General features: G+C 40.2%; 2 protein-coding genes across 3 annotated transcripts in view; both read right to left on the bottom strand.

The window, feature by feature from the left end:
- Positions 1 to 219: 219 nt before the first annotated feature.
- Positions 220 to 4,370, bottom strand: LOC111320882 (uncharacterized). Its single transcript, XM_022923616.2, has 3 exons — positions 3,982 to 4,370; positions 2,965 to 3,047; positions 220 to 1,753 (listed from the first exon to the last, which is right to left on the bottom strand). The coding sequence occupies exons 1-3, from the start codon at positions 4,296 to 4,298 to the stop codon at positions 1,581 to 1,583; spliced, it is 573 nt and encodes a 190-aa protein (XP_022779351.1). The 5' UTR covers positions 4,299 to 4,370; the 3' UTR covers positions 220 to 1,580.
- A 1,031-nt stretch (positions 4,371 to 5,401) lies between these two features.
- Positions 5,402 to 15,007, bottom strand: part of LOC111320871 (uncharacterized) — a 53,984-nt gene continuing 44,378 nt past the window's right edge. For both annotated transcript variants that reach the window (XM_088741291.1, XM_022923600.2), the window contains 18 exons: positions 14,676 to 14,729; positions 14,077 to 14,184; positions 13,694 to 13,747; positions 12,878 to 12,985; positions 12,643 to 12,696; positions 11,565 to 11,618; positions 10,681 to 10,716; positions 9,783 to 9,800; positions 9,192 to 9,209; positions 8,911 to 8,946; positions 8,671 to 8,700; positions 8,397 to 8,459; positions 8,156 to 8,179; positions 7,844 to 7,976; positions 7,409 to 7,512; positions 7,138 to 7,218; positions 6,581 to 6,796; positions 5,402 to 5,999 (listed from right to left, as the gene is read on the bottom strand). In XM_088741291.1, the coding sequence (XP_088597417.1) occupies positions 5,823 to 5,999; positions 6,581 to 6,796; positions 7,138 to 7,218; positions 7,409 to 7,512; positions 7,844 to 7,976; positions 8,156 to 8,179; positions 8,397 to 8,459; positions 8,671 to 8,700; positions 8,911 to 8,946; positions 9,192 to 9,209; positions 9,783 to 9,800; positions 10,681 to 10,716; positions 11,565 to 11,618; positions 12,643 to 12,696; positions 12,878 to 12,985; positions 13,694 to 13,747; positions 14,077 to 14,184; positions 14,676 to 14,729 (1,368 nt within the window). In that variant the 3' untranslated portion in view covers positions 5,402 to 5,822. The remainder of the gene's footprint in view (positions 6,000 to 6,580; positions 6,797 to 7,137; positions 7,219 to 7,408; positions 7,513 to 7,843; positions 7,977 to 8,155; positions 8,180 to 8,396; positions 8,460 to 8,670; positions 8,701 to 8,910; positions 8,947 to 9,191; positions 9,210 to 9,782; positions 9,801 to 10,680; positions 10,717 to 11,564; positions 11,619 to 12,642; positions 12,697 to 12,877; positions 12,986 to 13,693; positions 13,748 to 14,076; positions 14,185 to 14,675; positions 14,730 to 15,007) is intronic.

The following is a 15,007-nucleotide window of genomic DNA, read 5'->3' as shown; positions in this document are numbered from 1 at the left end:
TGCTTGTTATACTTTGAGTTCTCCATGGCTCCTGAAGTTATTTTCCTCCTTCTGATTGGCTGTTATAATTACTTTGGTTACAGCTTTACAACAGAATACACTCAATCAAATTACCTAGCAAACTAATTCTAATTTAACACAACATTTACAATGTGAAACTTGGATAAAAAATTCCCATGTCCTTCGCTTGATCAACGTAAGTGATGAGTTCAGCCTAACAAAAAGAAAATTTGTATATATTTGCATTTTAATTTTGTTCAAACAAAACTTTTTCTGATTGTTGACATGAAATTGTTCGGAAATTATGAATGTATATATGTCTATATATGTATGTACATATACATGTACATATACATACCCTCCCTCCCTTGTGGAGACACAGTGGCCTCATAGTTAGTGCCCTCAACTTTGGATCGAGTGGTCCAGGTCCGAGCCCTGGCTGGGGACATTGTGTTGTGTTCTTGGTGAAAATAACTTTACTCTCACAGTGCCAGTCTCTTCACCCAGGAGAATTAAATGGGAACCGGCAAATTTAATGCTGGGGGTAATCCTGTGATGGACGAGCATTCCATCCAGGGGGGAGAAGATATACTCCTACCCACTTCATGCCACAGAAACTGGAGTTAAGCACCCAATGGGCCACTTAGCTTGTAAGCAGGCTTTACCCTTTTCTACCATATATGTACCCCATAACATGAAAATTTTTTGGAGTTTCCTCTTGACAATTGGCAACATTTTGAGTTCTTTGGGATAAATCAAAACCATTGAGATGCCATATTTGAAACTTGGCTTTTCTCTTATTTTCACCAACATAATTTTACCAACATTATCCTTAAACTCCCAAAAGTGATCAACATGAAACTTTTCAGTATAAGATCCATAAATTATCCAGCAAACAGGTAATTAGAACATTCAATCCTATCAGGTAGAAATTGTTATGTTGATCTTGTAACTACTTCTTGTAACTAATTCTTGTACAAATTCTTGTAACTAATTCACATGGAAATGTGTAGCACCTAGAGGGGAGAATTAATAATCAGATCTAGGAAGTTAGTGGGTTAAGAAACTTTCCAGAAAGCCTCCAATGTGTTAATTTTATCTTTTTTTTTTTCTGATTCAAGTTCAAAATAATTTCATGTTGGCTATTTTTGTCATTATTTCTCCTAACTTTTAGACAGCTTCAACCAGTTTTGCATTGATCTGACTTTTGGCCTGAATCAATTATTTTTTTTAAATCATACAATTCTTCTCTTATCAAAAAAATTTCCCCAATTGTTAGACTGATCTGTGGTTTCCACTGGTGTGGTTTCCACCAATAGCGTAGCTCCACTTTCTGCATATAAATCCACACAACCCACAATTCCTCTATTCACTCTGACTGGGGCTAACACTCAAAATGTCAGCTTTTTACCTCTTTACAGTGGCCAAGTTACAATTTCAATTTAGTTGGTATAACCAAATTACCTTGTTACCCCCACCGACGCAGCACCACAGTTTCTTTGAAACTGACCCCCTTTATCTATGAAATATAGTTTGTTGCACTGTTTTCTCAGATACACCATCTGAGTAAAAACACAATTTTATTGTTCCAGACCACGTTCTTGAGGTTTTGTTTGCTCTTCATGCACTGCAGCTCTTGTTTCAGTTGGAGTGGCATTTTTATCTGTAGGCTCCTTGTTGTTCATGTCTCTGAATCTTTTTAAATCAGAAATGACATTCTCTAGTGTTCCAACTCTTTTCCTTTGTAACCGTTCTGCAAGATAATGAGAAATATATCAGGTGAGGATAAGGCTGACTATGCTGCGAGAGACACAGGGACCCAAGCTCTGGGTTGAGAGTTTGCAGTTTGAGACCTGGATGGTTCTTTGTGTTGTGTTCTTGGGAAAAACACTTTATACCATCACAGAACCCCTCTCCACCCAAGAATAATAATGGTAGTGGCAAATTGTTGCAGAAACCTGATGAAACTCAAGAGGGGGGAAAGTTGGTGGGGAGGATCAGGGTAATCTTGCAATGGACTAGCAACATCTCCAGGGAGGGAGTTGTATACACTCTAGCTGCATGGGACTCTTGGCTCAAGTACAGACTTTACCTCTACCTAAATATACCTAAGTCTGTAATGTAGCCAAATGGCCCACTCAGGTGGAGATTGTATGGGTTTCATAAAGTCACAAGGAGTTCTGCCACACCCAGGGAGATGTCTGTCCATTGCAGGCTACCCCCCTGCATTTTGTCAGGTTTCCTGCCATACAGTTCTTATGATGTTAGTTCCAAGAACTTTCTATTAGATCAACCAGTATCCCCCTGATTTATATTTTTCTTTATTCTCATTACTTGAGAAATTCTGTCTTGGTCACTCAGGCCCATTTTGTCAGGTTTCCTGGCTGTATGCCTCCACCCATTAAACTCCTGGGTGGAAAGATGCAGCATGAGAGTAAGGTGTCTTACCCAAGAACACACTGGGACCTCTTGACCGCTGGACTGGAGTCAAGCATGCTAACTATTTGGCCACTGTTTCTCCAAAAATGGGAAATATGAGACTCCTTTATGTATTATTAACACTCTAACAAGGCTTTCCTTTCTCCCCCACCCCCCCCCCCCCACCCCAACTGAAAAAAGAAAAGAACTGAGTTAAATAAGAAATTCTTTACTTATGCATGGCATGGTATCTTTACATCAGAGAGACAGCTGTTTTGTGGCACAGGAGTTATAAGCTTCTGTCATGGGACACAGAAAATCTCTGAGTCCCCAAACAGACCTCTGATTTCGTACTCTATTGCCATATCAGTGAGCAACAGATAACTTCTTACTAGTAAGAAGTTACTATTCGAAGTAACAGCTCTTTGCTGTTACTTCGATTTGTTCTTCAAACGTATATGGCATTTTGAGAACAGGTCAGAAATACATTTAACAACTATGTGAACAAAACAATAAACCAACCCTAAACAGAATGATTAGTCATACCAGTCTTAGGAATTTTTCTGGTTATAAGTGACGTTTCATCTATGGACTCTTCTGTGTAATCAAATGCTGATGGTTCATGTGGTCTGAAAAAAACATGTGAGTGACACCACCATGCATGAGAAGAAAATCAGTGAGAGCAAATCACAGTTACACAATATCTTGCACCACCAGCTCATTACTTTTCAGCAGTGGTACACAGATGTGTGATAGGCTTTCCTCTCTGGAAACTGAAGTGAAAGAGGATGTCAGTTTATTTCTCTTTGCTGCCAAGAGGTAAATATAGTAGAACCTCACTAACCCCTATTTTTTTTTTCAGTCATTTATAATTGGCTGTCTCAAACCCACCTAATTCCAACCCTTTTAATGGTCTTCCTAAGGATCTCAAGTTAGTGAGGGTCCCACTGTAGTTATCACCTGAGCTAGCCTATCAACACGCACAAAAAGCACTATTCACCTTTATGGTATAAATTAATTGCCAGTCATTGGATGGGGCTGCACATGATGTATAATGATATAACTTATCTTATCAAAAGACTATTGGATAGTGCAATTCAAGGGTTTTAATTGGCTTTGCAACATTATACCATGCAAGTAAATGATCAAAATTATGAGTAAATGAGTAAAATTGGGAAGATTTATCTATATTTCTGAGCGTTCTTCATAAAACAATTATTTCACTCGCGCTTGTTGGATATGAGATGACTATCTATCATCTCATATCCAACGCGCGCAGTTGGTAAGTCCAGTTAGTGTCCCCAGTTAGTGGTTGTATAACTGCTATTTTAGATTTGACACATAAATAAAGGTTGTTGTTGTTGTTGTTGTTGTTGGTCGATTTCGCGGGCCGTATTTCACTGTACGGCCCAAAGGTAATCTATTGTTTTCTCCCTTGATTTCTGCTATCATAGATCTGCATCTATTATGAACTGTAAGGTTACATAGAAATTATGCCAAAATATTCTCCAAGGCTATATAGCCCATGCAAGTTTCAAGTTAATAGTCAAATTAAAAACTCACTTTTCTTTTTCTGTTTTGGGGACGGTTGAAGTCTCATCGGTTCCAGTAGTTTTCATATCAGCAGTCACCTCACCAAAGTCCTCAGCTTCTTTATTTTCTTGCTCTCTTGTCTCGCTAACGACATTGTTTCCGCCACTAATACTTCTGTATTCTTGAACTTTCAACTCTATATACCCGTTCTTCTCGATCTCGCTGTAAAGTTGTAGAACTTTTAAGGGAATCTCCCATTTCTTTTCACCCTGGATTTGTGCAGCTTCAGCACTGTCCTCTTCGCCGTCACTACTCGGTACATTCCAATCACTTTCTTTGTCAGACATTGTTATTCAGTTTACTACAATTTATTCGGAAAAAAAGCCCGCCATTTTGAATGAAGCATGTATGTTATGTATGACAACACAAATTGTACTCTATGTCATGCGTCAAGCGTGCGATTATGAAAATGTCTGTGAACTGGGGTTTATTGGAGCGTGAGACTACCCAATCAAACTTTACTTTTCTAATATGGAGTTGTTTATCTTTTCATAAGCTTCTGTCTTGACACAGAGTATACCACGATAAGCAAGATCTCTCGCGTGAGGAGCCTCCACGCGCGTTTATACGAGCGCATGCCATTATTAGCCACCCATTACAAGACCAGCGAAAAAGGTTGATAAAACAACGATGACAATGAGTTGCGTCAAACACAAATTCATGAATGCAGAAAACAATAGTCCGTGAATGAGTCGCCCTGACTATTAGCGCTGGAAGACGCGTTCCTCTGCCCCTCGAGGATTCGAGTCAGGGAGAGGTTTGATGGGGGCCTGGCTCTAATAATCAGTGATATCAGTAACCAACTTGTTCTTCAGCTACATAGACACCTTAGAAATCAGTGCTCTTATACGCCCTCCACTTTCCCTGGAATACTTTTTCGAGAAACGGATGTTTAATAAGGGAGAGCCAAATCCGACCCGTTACAGAGTGAAGTATTTTTGGTTGTAAAGTCTATAATATTGAAGACTGACACAATTAATCGCTTTGAAATAGAAGTGGCAAGACACTTTGAGGCTCAGTTCGTAGTTTTTCAGAGTGTTTATTGGAGGACAGGTTCTCCTGCTTTAAAAAGGGTCATAAATGTTTATTAAAAGGGGTGGGGAAGATTACAAAACGCACCTAAGTAACTGTCCCTTCTCATCGACGTTCTGAAAGAACATTTTTCATCGCATCATTAAAGAGTAAGCCTTGAAAGTTAATCGTCTTCACATAAGGAGACAAAAAGGCTAAAGGCGAAGACTTTCTATGGGAGTTCGAAATCTATGATAATTCTGTTCCTGTTGGAGTTGCTTTCTGTTCTTTTTAGAAGTTTCTCTTCACCATCAAGGTGGACAATTTCGACAATCAAGATATAGCTTGTAAGATTCAATGTAACTCAAGGTTCTCTTCATTGGCATGATCACAAATTTTGTTTTATTTTCTATTAATACAGCTCACCTTTCATCGCTTCTAGTTCTATCACTGTAGATGCCACAACTTCACTTATATTACTACAAAATTCGTTCAGCACAAAAATAAAATACGAGTGAGCTTTCAGTTTATTTATATAGCAACGAAACTCCTTTCAAACACATACTATAAAACTTTTAAACTGCAATAACAGGCTGAGTAAAAACCAACAACAAATATAATAGAAAAAATTTTATTCAGACTCGGAGGAGATTTGTGATTAGGCAAAGCAGTGCCTTGCGAGGCTTGATATAAGTTCTCTCCGCTACATCTAACTCATGTTTAATCCTTAGATTCCATCGACTGCCTTTGTCATCAAACGTCGAAATATTAAAACACAATATACAGGTGGCTACCAAACGCTAAGCCGTACGGGTTAGGACGGTATGATGGAAACAGGCTGGTCCAATTTCAAGCTTGAAGTCTTGTTCTTTACCGCCGATGTCATAGGCTGAAACATCCATGATTGGTAGTCTATTCCTCTCTCTGGTATCAATCTCTAGAACTGTCTTTTCCCATTTACCCGTAGAATCGCTTTGCTGTAAAATCAATCAAAAATGATCGTCACTGATGATTTTTGTGTGTACACTCCCGGTAAACTGAAAACTAATTTGTCGTGTAAACAAGTAAACCATTTTACGTGAATAAGGTTGACATCTGGTTAATGACACTGATACACGACAAAAAACAACTTCTCAGTGGGGAGAGAGGTGTTCAGTCTTGAAGGCCAAAGAACCCATAATTCCCCCTGATTTGAGGCGAACATGGGGTATGGCCATCCCCCTTTCCCATCATCATGGGACGCTAGTACATCACAGGTCACTCTCCCCCGCCCGGCATTTTGTCGGCTTTTCTTACCAGTTCACTGGTACCCATCTGTACTCCGGGATAAAGAGGGGCACTCTTAAATTCAAGGGCCTTTGCCTGTGAACAGAACTCAATGACCTGCCCTGGAGTCGAACTAAGGCTTTTTGATCGGAAGTTCAGCGCAGCAACCACAAAGCCACCGCAATTCCCGTAGAGAGAACACTCCTACTGTGCCTAGAAGAGACGATGGGGAGGGGGAGGGGGACTAGGAGGGGGGGGGGGCAGGGAAGAGGGAGCGGTGATTTTAACTTACCATGCATCCGTTGGAGAGTACTTTAGGTCTGAGCGAGGTCTTAGATGTGGCGTGATATTCCATTTCATTAGAGCCCTTGAGTTTGATGGAGTATCTTCCATCTTCCCAAGCCATGGAGTTACGGCAGGCGTAGGTGATGTTCTGATTAGCATAGTTGCTAAATGTCTTCAGGAAGTTAAGCTGTGTGTAGTGGGCGTCGTATTCAATCAATTCGGTCTGAAATCAAACAGGAATCGCGATTGAGAATTCGCAACTCTTGAAGATGTATAGCTCGCTCGCACAGCTTGTTGGCCAATGAAAGAGCAGGATTAGGGTTACTTGGCCAGAACGGACCAATCAGCGACAAGTATGAAATGACAACTTCACGGAGTGAAGAACTGTGAATGGCTGATTGGTACATTGTGTTCAGATGGACCTAATTTTGGTATCTTATTGGCAAGCAAGTTGAAAACGTGCGACTGAAGTGATCGTGCTATATTGCTTTCTACTTAAAGAAAAACTGTTGTGCTTGGTTTTGCACGAAGTATGATAACGACAAAAACATTTCGCAGGCTAACCTCTTCACTTTCTTTAAAAGCTTGGCTCAGCCACTTGTCTTCCTTGTCCTGGAATTGTGCTTTGATTGTAAGGTCAGAGATCTGCGATTAAACCACCAGGGAATGAATATCAGAGCAGGAGACACAAAGAGCTTTGTACTGACAAACTAAATCAAAACACATCGTATTTTCCCTTCACCACTAACGCACAGAATATCAACGTCAATGACGCGATCATTCATCATATTATTTCTCCTAAAGTACCATTTCTACAGGAACAGAAGTCACTTACTTTCGAGTTCTTGGGATAGACACACGACGAATTCTTGCCCTTATCACAGAACACCCAGATGGCATCCTTGATTGTTCCACCGTTAGGATCGATCCAGAACATACCTTTCAATAACATAATGATATAATACATTTAGAGCAACGGTTAAAAGGACTGGTATCGAGGAAGTGGTGAGGACATGGGAAAAAGTTTTGCAGTATGGTTTTCAGATCAGCCCCTTAAATATGACCCCTTGTTTAGAGCCTGTTCCATATTCTAGGTTAATAGAAGTGAGCGTAAGAGCGGGCGCGCGAAAAACGGAGCAAGGGGAAGGAAGGGGGGTATCAGACAGGCGTTTCCTTGACAACCAAACACAGGTCGCTCGCCTGCTTCTTTACTGGTGCCCACTGGCTGAAAGAACGTGAAGAAATTAACAGAGATGAATGGAGAACCTACCGTTCTTGTAACTCTTGTGATCAAGGAACAGATCGTAACACGTTCTTGCAGGATATTTTCTGGTACCGTCTGGTTTTATTTTCAAATCGATTTCTTTTTCTTTTGCATCCAATCCTCTAAGTATATCCATAGGCTAAAGGACGAGAAGCGTGACAGACTTAAAACAAAGTTAGTGTAAGGGTTTGAACGTCCATTGTCTATCACTAAAGAAAGAGAAAAGCAATACAACACAAACTAAACGAGATTATCAGTGTGAGTTTAGTTGGAGGCTTGAAATCAAACATGATTTTTTCTTTTTCATGTAAAGCCTACCTTAATTTCTTGAGTTGGCATTTCCTGCAAGAACAAGAAGTATCACAAGCGACCAATGAGAAACTTAAGTCAGTTTTAACATCCGAACACGCATGGGTTAGGATTATTTTCAAAGATTATGACAACCTTTGACTGTGTCTTTGGTTTACATTACTGTAACAAATTTCGCCTGCCTTCATATGTTTGGATGAGAACAGTCCTCCATTGCTTAATATCAGGCCAATTTTAAAGTTTCCCTTACCTTTCTGCTGCTTGAGTATAAACGGAATCCTGGACCTTTTTCAATGTTTGCAGTAGTCAAGTACTATAGAAAGAGAATGAGTTTAGCGTCAAATTATAAGGAAAAAGTTTCCGTAGAGAAGAATCAGGCTTTAGTTACCTGGAGAGATAGTTCCTTTTAAGAAACAATTTCAATGAATGATCATTAAAAACAAACATAAACGCCATTTAAGTGGGATGCCCTTTGTAGAACACTATTTTTAGTACAAATGAAAGAGTGGAGTAGTTATACTTACTTCGAGTAATCCTGGACGGCCTGGCTCACCCTAAACACACAAAAACTTTGTTTTAAATCCTCTTTGTTAATTGTTCAAAGTTGAAAACAAAATAAAAATCTTATAGTACAGATTTTATAAGTTTGATTAACACAGCGTGAGCAAGAACACAGCTTCTTTTAGTTCCGCAAATATCATTACCATTGCTTTTATCATTATCATTCTAACGTGAAGGAAGTAATCTTAGAATCCCGAACTTACGGGAGGTCCCGGAGGTCCTGGAGGCCCGCGTGGTCCCTGAAAGAAAATGATTAACGGTAATTAGTGACCAATAACGAGTGCGAGTCTTTGTGGACAATGACATACCCATAACTTCAATTAAAAGCCATAGGAAAAAACAAAAACAAAACAAAACAAAACAAAACAAAACAAAAAAAACAAATCTAAAAACAAATCGATTGAAGATTTAAATTGAAGAAAGTTTAAACCTCTGTTTAGGAGCAAAAAATTCAGTTACAAAAATAAGAGTGTTCTGTACTTACTTTGTATCCCCCAGGTCCCTTTGAGAAGGTAAAAAAAAAAAAGAGAAAAAGAAATCATTAATTCCTGGTTAGTGAATATCGATTCCTTGTACATAACAAAATGACCGCCTAAAGACAGCAGCAATCTCAAAAGTAATCACAGGAAAAGAAAAAAAGCCATCAGATCTATCAGGTAAACTAGTAAAGCGTCATCTAATAGAGCGGCACACACAAAATTCCAGTTTCAAAATAGCTGAGATCTGTTAAAACTTTTTCGAACAAACGAACAAAAGGAGTGAGTTTCTAAAGAAACTGTGGTGGTGCGTCGATGGGGGAGAAGGGGGGGGGGGCGGGGGGTATTTTAAGATACTTTGGCTCTATTAGCTTAGTTGATTATGTAAATTGGCCTCCGTAGAGAGTTTTTTTAAAGCGAGGTTTGAGGTTAGTCTTTCGCCGGAGCGAATGTCAGCAAGGCAATTTTCGATAAATTAACGAAACTTTGTCTCCTCAGGGTAGGTTCTATTTAAACGGAATCTTGTAAGATTAAGTGAGACGCAAAACTGAAATGAAACGTCATAATTACTACGCCGGTGAAGCAGATAACACACTCACCTCATTTCCCGCCTCTCCCTGTGGGCAAATTAAAAAACAAAAAAAATTATTACACTCAAGGTGATGAGTTAAAACAAAATAAATCGGACAGGTTTCATTTGAAGTCAGTGTCCTCTTCATCCTTTCAGAATGACTAAAATCTTTTTCCCCTTTACAGAATCACCTCAGAATCAAACCACAAGATCATGAGAATAAATGAAATATGAATAAAGAAAATTATTACCAACTAAAAGCCAATGACCTTCTGACTCCAAGAGTCCAGCAAACAGGTAATGAGAATACCCAAACTCATCAAGAAGTTGTTATCTTGATCTAACACCAAACTCTCGTAACTAATTAACAAGGAAATGTGTAGCAGCAAGAGGGGAGAATTAACAAGCAGATCTTGTGAATCAAAGGGTCAATTGTTCAACGAATTAAACTACTCGGTACCATAGAAAAAGTATCGAGCTCAGTGTGGAGATCATGCAGAAATTAACAAATGGTAAACACCACAGCGTACACTATTGAGTTATGGTGCACGCGGGAGGTTGCTAAGCACGAAAGAAGCGTAAGAGTCGCTCGAGGCGATAGCCGAGAGCGACTCTAGCTTCTTGAGTGCTTAGCAAACCTCCCAAGTGCATCCATAACTCAATAGTGTACGCTGCGGTGTTTACCATTTGTTTTCTAACATAACATTAACACTTAGCTAAAGAGTTCCCTTTTATTTAACAAATCTTACGCGACCAGAAAAAACAAGCGCGCGCGGAAAAATAGTCTTTGCATTTGCTCACGTCAGCAGCGTACACCCATGGGCAAATGGGGGACGCTAAATTGACCAATCAGAGCGCGCGCTTTACTTTGGTTATGTTATAAGATGATACGGTGAAAAGAATCGAAAATAATTCGAAATACATACAGGGTCACCATCAGGTCCTTTCATGCCTGGTTCACCCTATATATAGAAGAGAGATTTCTGGGTTAAAAGTTTGAACCAACGTACCATAAAAATATGTGCAATGTTAAGTTAATACCACAGTTCAACACATCTGTGTCCCACCAAAACCAGGGTTCGCACACTTTTTCAGGCCAAAGATTCGAGGACTTTTCAAGGACTTTCCAGGACCCTACTTAGAAACTTCAAGGATTTTTTGTAATGACAATTTTACCTCAAAACCAAGAAAAATGTTTCTGTTAACATCTATGTTTTGGGTTTACCGATGGTGCAAAACAAAAGCAGATATTTTTCGATGTTGTTCAATAAAAAATCAAGGACTTTCAAGGACCCAAAACGAAATTCAAGTACTTTCAAGGCCTTGAAATCGGTCTCCTGAAATTCAAGGGTTTTCAAGACGCGTACGAACCCTGCAAAACCCAATGACCCCCATCCAACTTTAAGTTTATTACAGATCTGTTATAGAGCAGGTCAAAATGGCTCAAGCCAATCTGGAAATTAATCCGATGAAAAACTTAATTCAATCGCGACTTGGACAGTTTCATTTACCCTGCTTCAGGCAATTTTTCTTGTTTTTACTTAGACACTCAACTGAAACACGTTCTATTTAGTACAGCGGTAGCATCTTCCCTTCCCACAACTTCAAAAATAATTTCTTGTTGTGAAGGTATCTTACAATAGATGAGAGGCAATCCTTAGTAACGGGGATTTAGAATGTCCTATGTATATGTAATGTTCAAGATGATGGTGACGTGTAGTCAAGCCCATCCTTGCAAACCATAAACGAGTACAAAGAAACCAACAAAACAAACAAATTAACAGATTATCGAACACAATTAGACTCTCACCGCTGTTCCGTTTCTTCCTGGTGGACCGGGATTTCCTCTTGCTCCTGGTGGCCCCTATGGCCAGAAAAAAAAAAGTTACTTTTCCGCACAGTTAACTGCATTGACCCCATAAACAAGCAACGAGAAAAGACAAGCCTATTAGCCGGGTTTGGGGGAGTAATCTCGATATAACCCCAAATTTTCCCAAACCCTTTCACAAAGAGATGTATTGTGGCTAAAGGACATAACGTTCGTAACAGACATATGCAAGTCTGTAACTCCCATTGCGGGCCTATGTTTACGTAAACATCCGGGCAATCGCCCATGTGCTTTGAAAAGGAAAATCGTCGCGTTCATTTCAAAAATGTTTTGTAGCCGTGTATTGTAGTTGTTGTAAACCCTAAGCTCGAACAGTCGGTGACATAGTTTACTAACTATGTCGGTGAGTTCTCACTTCAGTTGTTTATGTTGTAATTTCGTTTGTTTTAAGCGTGTTTTCTGTTTGCAGAAAACCTCTCCTTTACTGGTTAGTCGAGTTTTCGACTCAGGCAAGTGTTTCTGTGAAATAAACAACAAAGTAATTTCGTTTGATAGTCGACCATGCATTTCTTTTTTTAACCCTTGTTGATTCCAATTAAATTCGGATGCCGGTGCCAATCAATGCTTAGGATCAGAGCTGGCAGGGTTGACGAAGAATTCAAAAAAAGTAAGTGAGCACAGAGATCCAACATAGGATGATTTTCTAAATTCCTGCTTGACTGAGTATAAAAATATTAAGAACACTTTGTCAAATGATTAATACTCAGATTTGAAGGGTGAAATTATAAGCAGCTTGTAAGACAGTCCACGACCACACCCTCTCTAATAAGGTACTTCTCGCTACCCTTTGATAGCCTAAAATGTTACCTCATTCGTTTCATTTTGGTAAAACTGCTCTTTACAAATTTGCTTCAGGTAAAAATGCTTTTTGTTTCATCTTTTTTTTTTGTTAAAATCTACGTGCAACAGCTAACAACTTCCGAAACTTATTAAAAGGAAAAGCGTCCCTTTAAAACGTGAAAGGAGTTCGGGCAAGGTTTTGACACGCCTAGGTACCAACCCTAAGTCCTGGAGGTCCATCTACTCCGTCAACACCTGGTGGTCCTCTCTCGCCCTTTAAGCAAACAAAGCAATCAGTTATTACCGTGTTTCTCGCAAGACGAACGTTTAAAGAACAGGTTTGATTGAAATCTGCCTCAGACCTTAGCTCAGTGACGCAGCGCAAAACCAAGTAAAGAAACCCACCCACTGTTTTCCAGTGCAAACACAAGCAAACTTGTTTGACTTGTTTTTACCTGTGGGCCATCAGGTCCAGTCGCTCCTTTAGGTCCCGTCCAACCTTTGTCTCCCTTTTCGCCAGGTAGACCAGTGTCACCTTTCTCTCCTTGAGGTCCTTGATTTCCCTACAAGAGCAAAGAATGCAGATTCACAGTTGAATGAGTGAATAAGCGAACATCGACAGAAGCGAGGAAGCAAAGAAGGCAGAAAGGAACGAGGGAGTAAGGAAAGAGATGGATAGATAGATGAGGAACGGATCATTGGGCAAGGGGACGGGGAACGGATGAACTGGGGGACAATTGGAGTGACTGTAACAGAAACGGATGGTGCAGAAACGGACTGTGGGACGGAGGAATGAGAGGAAGAAAGGATGGAAGAACGGACGAACGCGGGCACATGGCCAAGGACAAAAGAAGTATACGCGGACAAAGGAATGGAACGGAACGACAGAGGGAGGAAAGTACCAATGGGGAGGGGGGGGAGGTGAAGACAGACAGGTGGAGGGGAGGAGAGACGGATTTGCTCTATTAAGAGAAGGAATAAAAAACTTTTGAATGATTGACTCTGAATGACTCTGAATGATTGAATGACCCTAACTTAGTTTTAACTAACTTTTGACTGAGTCCTGGATTTCGTAAGGCCCGCCACGATTGTTTATGCATGCCCCCAATTAAACCAGCTCGAAAGCTGAACTGGGCTCGTCTGTCTCAATATCGCAAATAAATACAGTTGAAACTGGGATGAGGTCAGGGACATGAAATGCACAGAAAATAAAATCTATAATCAATTGAAACAGTTGAAAACTTCGTTTGGAACTATAAATTGTTTCTCACCGGGGCACCAGGATCGCCTCGTTTGCCAGGAACACCATCACTTCCACGACGTCCCTAAACATGAAAGAAAAAAAAAAAAAAAAAAAAAAAAAGGAAAAAATAACACCAAACACTCAGACTTAATACTAAAGAACGCTATTTTGACATCCTTGTTTCAAGTCCAGTTCGCTCGCATGTAGCTTACCTCTCTCGATCCCTTGGGTAACAGACAAGGAATTTCTCCTTACGATAATACATAAAAATTTCAATGAGTGATTCGATGGCCAAACAGGTGGCGTTAAGCAAAATTTATGAAAAAAAAGAGCTTGTTTTCATAGTTTAGGTATTCGGTTGATTAATCAATTTGTTTTGAACTTTCCGAAAACATTTCAAATCTTTTGCACCTTTTCTCCCTGGGATCCCCGTGGTCCTTGATCTCCCTTTGGTCCCTCAATACCAGCAGGACCTGGGTCTCCTGCTTTTCCTGGTTCTCCTGGGGCACCTCGTTCTCCCTACAAATTGAACACAGAAGAAATTTAAAAAATCTTTTTTAATCACATGACCGTTTGTGACCCTACGTGCGCTTTAATCGAAAGACATTATTTCATGAGAATCTATGTACGAGTGAAAACATCAGCATGAGTTTGGGAAATGTCAGACGCCGGAGTGGCATGCGTGCGACGCTTGGCCTCGTCATGTGAGGCACCTGTGCAAACGCATCGGGGAGCCATCTTCTCACGCATGCCACATCTCTGTTACGCATGCCAACGAGCTGACATTTTATTCCCATGTGTACTAGATGGCACGAGTAGGGGAAGTAAGAGTTTAATAGAAGGAAAATGAATTAAAAGAGGGCAGGGGGCATATGAAAAAAAAAGCTTATTATTAGGTTAGGTCAAGCCAGATGGGAAAATGTTTGACCCTCATTTTCCTCCGTCTGGCCTTCTTGTTCAGGCAAAAAGTACATGGTATATGTAGCTTAAAAAGTGTTTGTAACACTGACCTTCAAACCTGGTCGTCCGTTTATACCATCCGTACCATTTCTTCCATTGCTGCCCTGTAAAGGGAAAAGAAACAGTGAGATGAATGACCTTGCTAGAAGCCACTCCAAGGGTCCCCTAGGGGGCTGAAACGAGCCCTTACCTCTAATAAACCACTTACCAGACCTTTAAGTTTCTGTTAAACAAGGACCCTGACTATAAAAGGGATAGCTCCTCCCCCGTCTTGTAACGCAATCTTTGCTTCCATGGCTAATCGAAGATGGCTGACTAATGGAAGGTGAAGGGGGAAAAAGAGATTTGTACACGACGACCGATATCCTTGTCTTGTTTCAAG

This window comes from Stylophora pistillata, chromosome 12, assembly GCF_964205215.1.
Source record: "Stylophora pistillata chromosome 12, jaStyPist1.2, whole genome shotgun sequence".
Taxonomy (NCBI): Eukaryota; Metazoa; Cnidaria; class Anthozoa; order Scleractinia; family Pocilloporidae; genus Stylophora; species Stylophora pistillata.
This window is presented reverse-complemented; position numbering and strand designations above follow the sequence as displayed.